General features: G+C 37.4%; 2 protein-coding genes across 2 annotated transcripts; both read left to right on the top strand.

Moving 5' to 3' along the window:
- Positions 1 to 523: 523 nt before the first annotated feature.
- LOC105438108 lies at positions 524 to 7,692 on the top strand. Its single transcript, XM_030984675.1, has 4 exons — positions 524 to 1,130; positions 4,943 to 5,149; positions 5,876 to 5,994; positions 6,953 to 7,692. The coding sequence occupies exons 1-4, from the start codon at positions 1,044 to 1,046 to the stop codon at positions 7,245 to 7,247; spliced, it is 708 nt and encodes a 235-aa protein (XP_030840535.1). The 5' UTR covers positions 524 to 1,043; the 3' UTR covers positions 7,248 to 7,692.
- Positions 7,693 to 8,059: 367 nt separating this feature from the next.
- Positions 8,060 to 11,730, top strand: LOC105438107. Its single transcript, XM_011665488.2, has 3 exons — positions 8,060 to 9,103; positions 9,530 to 9,740; positions 10,565 to 11,730. The coding sequence occupies exons 1-3, from the start codon at positions 8,171 to 8,173 to the stop codon at positions 11,251 to 11,253; spliced, it is 1,833 nt and encodes a 610-aa protein (XP_011663790.2). The 5' UTR covers positions 8,060 to 8,170; the 3' UTR covers positions 11,254 to 11,730.
- Positions 11,731 to 12,473: the final 743 nt, after the last annotated feature.

Below are 12,473 nucleotides of genomic sequence, written 5' to 3'. Positions count from 1 at the left end.
CAAGGACATAATAATATATTGTGTATTGATGAGTAGTGATTTTATGCAAGTTTGTGTAGTTTAATGATTCCAGACCCCATGGTAGGCCTATGTATTGTGCCACTGCTCTCTCACACTCTTTCTCTCTCTCTCTCTCTCTCTCTCTCCATATCTCTCTCTCTTTCTCTCTCTCTCTCTCTCTCTCTAGCCCTCCCTCCAGTATGCTCGCACTCTCTGTATTACTTTTATTTATAATCATGGTCTGCTGAGAGCCAGAACGATGTTAACTCTTAACACAACGAATGCCCTTCTGGCTCTGAACAAACCCACACACCATGAGGTCATTTATTGGCCTTCTCAAAACCGTCATTCTGTAATAATATTTCTAACTTTGGTCTAATAACTCCTTTGTCAGTATAATCCATGGTCAAATTAATAATAAAATCGTGATAGAACAAACACACATGATGAAATAAATGATTCAATCATCTTGATTGTGGGCACGAACGGAAAGACAAAGCAAGACAAATATTCAGTAGTAAAATTGATTCGACACATTCCGCACTTAGGCCTAGCCTATAATGTTTTCTTCTTCAGAAATCAATAAAATTGAATCTGGTGTAGCACTATAGGCCCAAAATATTGATGCTCAACGGAGTTATTCATTTTATCCTTTTTTTCCCGTCTAGATCTAGGCCTACTCCTATATCGAAAAAGAATTCGACTCAGAATGCCCTGCTCTTTATTATTACAATTATTTGTTTAATATAGGGCCTAGGCCTAAGTTGTCATTATTTTTATCATGATTTGTGACCAGACTCAGAATTTCACGTGCCGGATATTTGCCGTTAGATGTGTGCATGCATTTTGACGCCAATGGAAAACAAATTTGTATCTAAACAGTTAGATGACCCCCTATTTTATTACCCGATCGAGAGCTATTTTGTACATAGTTATGTAATGCTGCACAGCAAATTAGCTAGCGCATACGCGATACGTACGTACCCAAATCAGGGCACACACGTGCGCTCGATGCCCATAGCAATGCCACCGCAATTCATTGGATGAAAGTTCACGCTTCCACCATGACGTTATCATTGTGTGCTTATTGTAATGCTAATCAGGATCCAGGGTCTTTAGGCGATTTAGAGGTAAGTTCAAATTTATTAGGTGACAATACCGTTATTAGCAACAATAAACACAATTTAGATCTAGAATTAACTTAATAAACTACTAAGTTAGACTAGTCTAACAGTTCACGACCACATTGTTCACGACACGCGGAGGCTCAGTCCATGACCATGTGAATATGGCATGCCAAAAAAAGAAAATTGAATTAGATCTAGATCTAACAGTTAGAGTCTAATTTAAAGTTAAATCCTAGACCGAAGGTGTATGTGGGGGTACTGGTTGATTAATTTAACTACAACAACAGCAACAACTTAACTAACTACATGTAGTAACATTTAGATCTGGGGTTAATGATCTTAACTTAAAGGGAAAAAAGTAGCATCATATTCATAACAAGTTAGACTTCTAAAGTTAGAGTCTAACGTTATAGATCTAACGTTATATTCCTGTCTAGTAATAACTGATTGATTAAATCATCACAAAACATTTACCCCATCATCAGCATCAGTCGTCACATTGTCATTCATAATTAGAATCAATTAAAAGTAAACTAAGACTAAGAACCTAGCTGGCAATCTCCTGAACTTAATTATGAATTTGTTAAAGTTTTAATTTTGTGATGTCACTTGCAAGCTACATTCCAGAAGGATAGATCTCTAACTTAGGCTGCGTTCATGCTTAAATTTTGAAGGCAGAATGAGCGATCTGAAACGCTCATCGTAAACGCTCATCGTGATCGCAGTTCCACGATGTAGTGTTCATGCTTACTTCTCTGGCTCCCCAGGCAATTCTCCGTGTGTGGCCTTAATTGGTCTTCCAGCTGGATTCGCAAACCTTCACTGTGCATGCTACGTAGACCCACTAGAGGTCAGTGCGTTGACCCCATTTAAACGCGTTTACAAATTGTAAATGCATCTTTTTGTGAGTTTACGATCGGCGATCGTGATCGCCGTTTTTCGGTGATTCTACAAAAGTGAGCTAAGACGCAACCGTGTTTTAAACTAAACGCGTAACAGATGCCTGATTCAGGCCGTCAAAATCAAGCATGAACGCGCCCTTAGACTCCAGATCGATCCATATTACCATTTTACCTGTGCATTTGATATTATATCATTAGACACATGTTTATACACACACCTCTATGAAATAGATAGAATCTATATTCCTTCATAAAAAAAAACATGAAAAAGGGCAAATTAATGCCAATGGAATTTACAATGGGAAAGCAGCTCGCAAACTTTAAAAATTCATAACCTATGTTTACCTTTGATGGATTTTAGTCAAACCTTCACTGATATGTTTATCTCATTTTTCTGCTTTTATTGAATCCAACTCAACTTCAGGGTGTACTTCCCCTTTAAACACAAGTATAGAGGGTCCACTTGTTTCACTTTGTGCCTTTTTTGTGGCCATTTAGTTTTGGAATGTGTTTACATTACCCACCAATGTCCTTCATCATGTCATAACCCCTGCAGCTTGTTCATCACGGGAGGGGGGGGGGGGGGCGGGGGGAGGGTTGCCCCTCTTTCTCCCTGTATGGTTGTGGGGAGGAATATAATGTATGTTGTTATTTACGAAAGTTATGTATGCTCAAGAAACTCCTTGGTATGCTCAATGGCTGCTCCCTAGAATACTCGCCTTCTCCTTCACACCCCGCCCCCCCCCCTCCTTCCCTACTTCCTGTCTCCCCCTAGCCTTTTGACAAGGCCTCGTGACTCTAAGCGGCTGAGATGAGTCTAGATACCCGGAGTGAACGCGCGACCGAGTGACGGAACGTCACGAGGCCTTTTGAAAAGTGGGTTTCACTGCTGCGCATGAATTATTCATAGATACATATTAACATGCCAATACGCCTACTTTGGATTTATTGACCAATCAGAACGGCGATCTCCCAGTTGGCTTCGTTCGTGATTCGTTCCATGTAGAGGTCAGTGGTCTTAGCACGTACGTAATAGTTCATAGCATGTAGGTCCATGTTCGCACTACGTAGAGTTTACTGTGTGTGTGTGTGTGTGTGTGATGGATACTATATGCTGACGTCGTGCGAGGATACGTTCGCTGATTGGACGCTCTATTTTCTGGAGCGAATTCTAGTCGGAAACAAGGGTTTACATAAGAAATCCAAATCAGATTGATAAAGGCCACTAGGATGGGCTCCTCGCTCTCGCGTTCACTTGGGTTTTCGCGATTAGTCTCGTTTTAGTCGCTCGGCGTCTATCAGACAAGTGGCCTTGTTTAAAGGCTAGTCTCCCCCTTGTCTTCATGTAAGTATATCCTGGTGTGAGGGTATCGACTCGAAGTCATAAATGAGACGAAGCAGTTGTTGCGGTTCTATTGGGTGTGAGGCCAATCTTTATTATTACGATGTTCAACTAAACAAAAGAGGGTAGAAGACCCTTGACTGCATGAAGTCACTTCAGTTGCTGTAGAAAATTAAAAGACACAAAAACTACAGTAAGTATTGCATCATTATGATCACAGATAATTACTTGCTACATCTGCTTTCCAGATCATCTTCCATATTATACAGTGTATGCAATTTAGTTCATACATGTACATTGTATATATATTGAGTTTACCTCAGCCTATGAAATTCATGTAGTAAATAGATCTGCAATGAAGGCCACTCCCTATTTATTACTTTCACATATATATAACACAATTCTCCAAATGAGTGAGCTATCATAATTATTCTATCAGCCTTAAGCAATATAGAAACATACTCCAACTAATCACGATACAAATGCAGTGGGACATGGCATCTACCAATATTTAGGTCACCTCATCTCTAGAGAAGATTGCAATATTTGCTATCTGTAATTAGTTATTAAAACATTTGCATACCCATGTGAATTCCACAAGAAAACCAACAGAACCTATCTTTATGAATACAAGGCTTACCAAAAAGCAGTTATATACTAATAATATCTTACTGACACGCCTTTCTAGCATTAATAGGCGTGACTCAATTACTACCAGCATGCATCCTTCATGTAAATTAAAGTTAAATCTTCCTCTTCTTCACACAGCTCATAATCTATCCAATTCAACTCCTCAGCAAATCTTAACATCAGAGAGTTAATTATATACTGTACTCACATATTAAGGTGTCCAAAACCAACTATAGACATCAAGAATATCAGGATGAGACATCAATTACAGCTTCATGTACATGTAGTAGGCACAGCTACAACCAGTCTCATCTCTGCTCACTGCATGTATGAGCTTTAACCTGCATGCAGTGAGTGTATGTCCACTGGGGCATATCACTCTTCTTTAGTTAGGTACATTCCTTTTACCCCTGACTAATTTGCATTATAAAGAAAGAGCTATTTCTCATTCCCTCACACTGGCAAAACCACTGTATCCTTGGACACATTCAGTTTATTGCCATTTAACTCCCTTGCTGGAGATATAGTTAACCTTGTATAAATGGAAAGTTTTTTAATACTCCATAAAAATGCTAAGTTGTTGAAGCTTGGAGGAAATTTCCTCCAAGGTTGAAGAGAAATAATTTTAACCAGCTAGGGACTGCATCAATTAATAATTGTTACTGAATGATATCGATATTGGTTTATCTTTATATTTACTAGAGTCTAATCATTGAATATTCATGATAAATTTCTGATTTTCCTTGGGGTGATATTGATATTAGTTTATCTCTTTATTTACTAATCCTTGACTGCTCATGGGAAATTTCTAATTTTCCTTGGGATGATATTGATATTAATTATCTCTTCATTTACTAATCATTGAATATTCATGATAAATTTCTGATTTTCCTTGGGATAATCAAATTCAATTTTCTTTTTATGTCTTGTCTCTTTTTTAGTCATTCCTGCCATCACAATTTAAACATGAGGTTTGTAGCTACGAGACACTTGGTGGGGAGAGCAACTTCGAATGTATGCTGAGAATGAAAGTAAATAATCAGGATGAGGTTCAAACCTGGTTGGAAGCTTTCAAAAGCAGAACTGATTCAGTGACTTGGAGGCTGGCAAGAACATATCCAGACGCTGGTCGTTTCAACAGTTACAGGGTGAGATGGCTTTCAAATTACACTTTATACTGTAAACTCAATCAAATAAAGGACAATATGTTGGGCATTCTTTTTTTTATCCTCTGGGCAAAAAAAAAAATAAAAAATTGAGACTCGATCTAAATCTAAATCTGCATGGTGACCGAAAACAGAGAACAACAATAATCTTTAAAGATCTATAGTTTTGACCATGCAAGGAAAGGCATTTGATTTTAGATGTCAGAGGCTGGTAGAAATGATAATGATAAGAATGCATTCTGAAGAATTGAGGAAATGTTTTTGTCTTTTACTTTTCTTTTTAAGTTGTCAATTTCAATAGACAACTTAATTCTCTGCAATGATCATGTTTCTGTTTATGGTTACGTTTGTCTTTCCTAATAGTGATTGCTCGTTTTATTCTTTATTTCTAATTCCATGCATGAAGTCCTTTTTTTCTTGTTCTTTTATGACTGAAGGTGGTGCCGGAGGCATATAACATTTTTTGTTGTCGTCCTGCTTTCCCGTTATCGCAATATTACAAGAAAAAGATTATATGAATTACAAAATTGATGATAGTAATTAGTGTGTATAACACTAGACCTATAGGCAAGAAGCAATCTGATTAGACTCTGGAGTAAGTATAAATGGTCAAGGGTCACAGTGGTCATTTTCTTAAGTAAATGGTTTTAAGGGCAGAGGCATGTAGGAGACACATTTGTATTTGTCTTGTTTTGTTTCATGTTTAAGGTTGACTTGCGATGCCAGCACAATACCAGACACACATCCAAACCTGGAAAGAGAACCAAAGATACCAAGTGCCCTGCCACAATGTCCCTTGTTCTGAAACGGTCCATTAAATATTCCAGGTATGCTTTTAAAATGAATTTCAGTCTTGTAAGTAATTATTATGTACCTTAGTGTTGCAATTGATGATAATTTACCCTTTAACATACAATTTGTATTGTACTCTGGAGAAAAAAAAAAGAAACATATTAGACAGTGGAGGTTTCAGGAAAATTGATAGTAATAAGAAAATTAGTCCTTGAAAGTTGAGATCACTAATATGTTATAAAAGTCCATGAGCAATGTGGTCACTGTGTGTGATGTCATGCATGGATAACTTTGTAAAATATTATTCAAAATATTCTTTTCCCAATACAACAGACTTGTTGTCCACGGTGTATGGCTAACATATTTTTACATGTCTTCTCATCGAAAGAATATCTGGTCTACAAAAAGATTTGGGGAAAAATTAATATAAATGGGTACAATTAAAGGAAATGTAATTGTTTTCCCTGTATAACACATGATCATGGTCGCATTACCAATGTGAAGACTAGTGGTCTCAACTTTTAAGATGTCATATCATTCTCATTCATTGGCTTATTTGTTTGAAATGTTGTGTTTCTCTTATTTCTTTCTATTCATCCAAGCCAAATTTTTCTTGATCATGATCATTTTCAACAAATTTGGTGACTTTTCGTAAAATTTTGTGGTTGTATGACATTTCGTGTTGCCATGGTAACCACAAATTGGCAACCATGTCACTGAAATAATATTCATTTTGACAATTACTTCACAAAAATGTGGAGGATATGAAAGACTAATTTGGGTCAAAATGGTATGCATTGTGCACAAATAAAGTTCCTGGCAGATAATTTGATTCTTATCAATAATTTTACTTATTTTTCGTCTCAATTTGTTTTCTTTTTAATTACAGTATGCTGTCTTTGGATGAATGAATATTTTGATTAATGCTGATATTATTGTAAAGTAACAAATAGAAATAATATGACCACTCTTATTCGGGTGACTTTTGACTAGGTCCAAAAATCCTCACATCACGGCAGGACTTCTGTTCACTGTTACCTTGAGGTTTGAACACAACCATCCCCTCTCTTGCGCCAATGCTGTTAGGAGGAAAGACGTTTCTGAAGCCACCGTTGCCAAGCTGAAAACCTTGTTCGAAAATGGACACTCTCCCTCTTCGGCGCTTGATACGATGAAGCATGACCTCCAGGAGGTGCACGGAGACCAGTACGTCTTTGTTTCTGCAGACCGCTCTATCTGCCCAGACCTTCATTTTTGCTACAGGCAAGTCATCAAAGCTAGTACATAGATCAATCTTAAGAAATCTTACAAGATTTAAAACCTCAAAATTAGGAGTAGGGCCTATACATGCAATATTTTTATACCTCCGCCACCGAAGGTGGTGCCGAAGGCATCATGATGTAATAGTATTAGGGTTGTCCGTCCGTCCTGCTTCCCTGTTACCGCGATATCTCAAGAACCACTTGAGATATAAACTGCAAACTTGATGAGATCACTACAGCAAGACAATCTGATTAGATCTTCAGAGTAATTAGGTCAAAGGTCACATGGGCCAATTTCTGAAATTATTGGTTTCTATCTTTTCTCGTTGTTTTTACCCTTCTACCATCTCCTCTTTCTATCTTTCCTCGTTGTTTTTACCCTTCTACCATCTCCTCTCATTGCTTTTACCCTTCTACCATCTCCTCTTTATATCTTTCCTCTTTGTTTTTACCCTTCTTTCATCTCCTCTTCTAACCATGGTTGTAAAATTTTAGGGCCAGAGGGAATTCCGTAGCCTGGGTTCTGCAAATTTTATGTTGATAATACAAAATGTGATTATTCATGAAAGCAATTCTGAATAGAAAAAAAGTAGTCTTTAGCAAATTGGTTACTAGATTATGAAACATACCTATTAGATAATGAAACATAATCTAGACCATGTAGATTGCAAGATGAAATGTTGGAAACATACAAACAAAATTATTTGTCATCAATTTAAACAGGGATACATTATTTTTTGTGTGCAATATTGAATTTAGGTTGTTTCTGTCCTGAAAACAAAAACTTCTTTAAAAAATTCATGGGGATTAAGGAAATAAATTCATACCAACATTTTAATATAAGAAGAATTGAGAATATCATCGCCTAATGAAAGTATAATTTTTTGCCTTCAACAGGTTTTACTACAAGCTATTTGAGCAATCATACGGCGCAACATCTGGTGAGCAAATGTATGTAGATCTGGAGAGCAGGATACATCAATATAATGAAGAACAGCACCAGACGTGTGCAAAAATTGAGCAGACATCGGACAACCAAACTGTCATTGCCATATGTACACCTGTCATGAAACGAGTGCACGGCAAAGTGAAACACAGTGGAGAGATGGTTTTTGTTGACTCTAGTGGTAACTGTGACAGGCATAATAGCCGGATTTTCGTAATGTTAACTCATTCATCTGCAGGAGGGCTGCCACTAGGGATCGTAGTGACGACTTCAGAATCGCAATCGACCATAACAGCTGGTTTTGACCTCTTGAAGTCTATACTACCTGAGGATGCATTCCATGGAAGAGGTGTCAATGGTCCTCAAGTCGCCATGACGGATGACTGCAAGTCGCTTCGTCAAGGACTGCATGCAGTTTACCCAGAATGCTCATTGATACTGTGCGTCTTCCATCTTCTGCAGGCAATGTGGAGGTGGTTGTGGGATGCGCATAGTGGCATCCGAAAGCAAGACCGTCCCTATCTTCTCAGACTCTTCAAAAGTCTTGTGTATGCTGAGAGCCTTGGTGACCTGAATGCACGGCAAGATCATCTGGCGAATGATGAAATCGTTCGCAAGTATCCCAAGTTCCGGGCCCATGTAGACACGGTATACCAGAGACGTGAGGCGTGGGCACTGTGTCTACACAAGGAGCTACCAACGCGAGGGAATGTGACCAACAACTTTGTAGAGAGCGCTATGAGGATCATTAAAGAGAAGGTCTTTCAGCGCTTGAAGGCGTACAATGTCACGCAAGCGGTGCACTTTCTCTGCACCCGGATGGAAGACTACTACATTCGTAGGCTGATCGATGTTGCCAACAACAGGATGGCTAACCCTTCCCAGTCAAAGTACAATGCACGCGATGGTGATGTCAACTTGGACAATATCGTCAAGGTAAACAAAAAGAATATGAGAATGCAGCGTTTCAATTAACTTATTGTGATAATTTTTTTAAACAGATAAAAGGTATAGTCATGGTTGATTTGTTAATGAACAATACATCTTTATTTTCATCAAAGTTATTGACTAATGTAGATGAAGATCAAAGATAGATATTCAAAGGATAAGTTTATTCCCTTAACTTTTATTATAAGGACATTATGTTTGAACTTCAATTTACATACAGCGAAGTGAGATTATCATTTAAAAAAAAAAAAATTAATTGATTACCATAAAGATTTAGTAATCATGAAAAATAATTTTCACTTTTAAACACACATTATATTTTTGTCTGTCTTGCATGATCTCTTTATATACCTCTCCCCTTTCTTTCATCTCTCTGATATACTTTCTTGTTTTTAATTGTCTTATTATTTGTAGGAAGGTGACACAAGCTTCACTGTACCTAGCGCATCATCAGGGAGACTGTATGTCGATATTTTCTTGGGTACATGCACCTGTCCGATTGGAATCACCGGTGGACCATGTAAACATCAGAGTGCAGTCACAAAGAAGTTCCATGTTGAGAGCACAAACTTCTTACCAACATTTTCACCTAATCTGAGGAAAATGTATTATATCATTGCAACAGGTAAACTCAATAGTGACAATTGATGTACAGCTATAGAATTCGGATTGTTCTTTTTATTTGGAAGAACACATAGAAAACACAGTTCAACTCTTTGATAATTAATGGACAAGTTGATAGTGGTAGGGAGAGTGTACTGTCTTTTGTTAATTTTATAATACAGTCTACTCCAACTATAACAGGCATGCATGATACAGCGGGTGCATGATACAACGAAATATTGTTATAACAAGGTGATTTCCCTGGTCCCAGTTTCAAACATGGCACATGCATGTTTCTATATGTGCTTTTGTGTTCATTCTAGCAACATTTTATACGGGAGTGGACTGTATTATACATGCAATATCAGCAAAAATAGCACATATTGTTACTTTGATCAGGCTGTCACAGGATGTTATGTTACAATGGAGGATGTCTTCACTGGAACTCGAATGAATGTGAAAACCAAGTGTACATGTTTATGTGAAACCTTAAAACAAGTACAGTACCGGTACCAAGGAAAGACCATATACCTGTAAGTGGTCTATCAGAAAAATAAATCAAAATGTAAAAACAAAAAAGAAAGAGGAGCAGAGGCAAAAATTAAAACCCCAAGTTTTATGCAAGTATGTGTCTGTTTTATTACCAAATTGAAAATAAGTAAACTTTAGATAGATAATGGAGAAATTGAAGTCTTTCATGAATAAATAAACCATTCTCTCTCTTAAAATATGTGTATATAATAATCCTAATGTTTCCATAATAATTGATTCAAAAAGTGTACACATGATTGTATGAGAATTAAGTCTGACCCTATCTATTCCGGTGTCTATTATATTGTCATGCAGGCAGAGATGATATACCTGATGATTGGTTCGCTAGTCTCCACAACGCTGATGATCAAGTTCCATCCAATGAGCACCAGGGGGACGATATGATGGGCCCAAGCACATCATCCATCCAAGATCCTCAGATACGTGCGATAGAGTCTCTGGGATTACAAAGGTCTTTCGACAATTCGTTTTCACAGAGGGGACGAAGGATCGAGACATCTGTTGGCGATGAAGATCTTTCTCAAAAGCTTCACAACTTTGTCGATACTCTAACAACCAAGCTGAGAGAAGATGGTGATTCTTTCAGAGGCCCCTTGACTAAGTTTGTCCGACGCGTTGAGAACATCACCACAGATAGCACTCTCATATCTGCCTTGGTAACATTTGGCAAGTACAGTGGCTATGCGGTTTCTAAGAAAGCAAAACGTGGCAACAGATCCGGCCTGCAAACTTCCACCCAGATTGGGGTGCAGCCCACTGCTGTAAGCAGGCGAAAGGCTGCTTTAGGTGGAAGAAGGGCATTAATTACTGGTCGCCCTGTAAAAATTAATCAAAAGGAGCATGGTTATGCTAAGGTGCAGAAGCGTGGTTCTGCAGTAAAGAGGGGTGTGCTTCCCCAAAATCCACGGCCTGCATCACATTCTCTATCTCATTGTGTTGAATCAAATGTTACACTGGGTAAGAGGCATTCAGCTGGGCATTAAAAGTGTTAGTTTGCCATATACATGTACATGTACGTTGACCGAGATATTCTGGAATTCATGGATGTAATATTTATTTTGTTGCATTTGAGGACTATATGTAGTACGTGTATTACAGTAATATGATCTTTACGTTTGATTATTGCCTGTTTCTCAGTTACAAAATAGTGTAGACAAAGCTAATTAAGATCATCTATTACACTTGATCTCTAGCCGCAGATGGACTGTGAGAAAAATCTTGAAAATTTACAGTCCCATATTTAAGTAAACATAATATCTCCTTTTATATATTTCATACATCTTTTCCAAGTTCAGCGGATTTTTGCACAAGAGTTTCGAATGATAGATAGATCCCCACCCAATTTTTTTTTAAACCTTAATTTTGAAGATTTATAACTTCCATGCGTATATATCTTTGCAAGCTGTCGGTGAAAACAATTTGACATTAGAATAAAATATTTTCTTTTAATCTTGTCCACGTTGGATTGAGCTTGCCCTGACATTTAAAATGAGCATTAGAAACATAAGTTTCATAATGAAACAAAAAGGAATTAAAAACAAAGGAATGAAATGCCAGTTTATGGGTAATGATATTTGAATTTAAGGACCCTTTTGGCTCAGAATACAAAGCGCTACTATTATTACCCAATCATTATCATATCATTATCGTAGCTGCGGCATCCAAGATAACTAGTCACTCAAGGAATTCATTTAAACAAGGTACCAATATATGGATCACCTGGGTCAAGTGTGGGAGATACAGGTTAATGTAAAAGGATCTTCGTAGTGCTGTGGCATAAAGGTAAAATCACCAAATTGAGCTGAACGTGTTGAGTTTAGAAATAGTTAATGAGGCACAATACAACCCTTGCTATATTAGCTTATAGTATTAATAGGATTATTGCTCAGTTGCATCATAATCTAGAGAATAGTTCTCTAAATTATGTGTCATTTACATATATTTGGAATATTTGCTTTTCATATTAAAGCGAGACCGAACTAACCCACACTGTGTGTGGGCTCTAATAGGGTATGTATTATAAAAGCTAGTCTTATAAATATGCCTTTTTAGATAACTATTGACAATACATATATATTTCAATGCTTTATTCAACATAAAGTCAATACACACACTATAATCTCCTGATAAGGGGATTATGCTGATAAGAGAGTCTGCATGGTTGAGTGAATCAATGAACACATGTAAAACACACTGTTTACAA

The sequence above is a fragment of the Strongylocentrotus purpuratus genome, unplaced genomic scaffold, assembly GCF_000002235.5.
Source record: "Strongylocentrotus purpuratus isolate Spur 01 unplaced genomic scaffold, Spur_5.0 spur5_scaffold_14, whole genome shotgun sequence".
NCBI lineage: Eukaryota > Metazoa > Echinodermata > Echinoidea > Camarodonta > Strongylocentrotidae > Strongylocentrotus > Strongylocentrotus purpuratus.
This window is presented reverse-complemented; position numbering and strand designations above follow the sequence as displayed.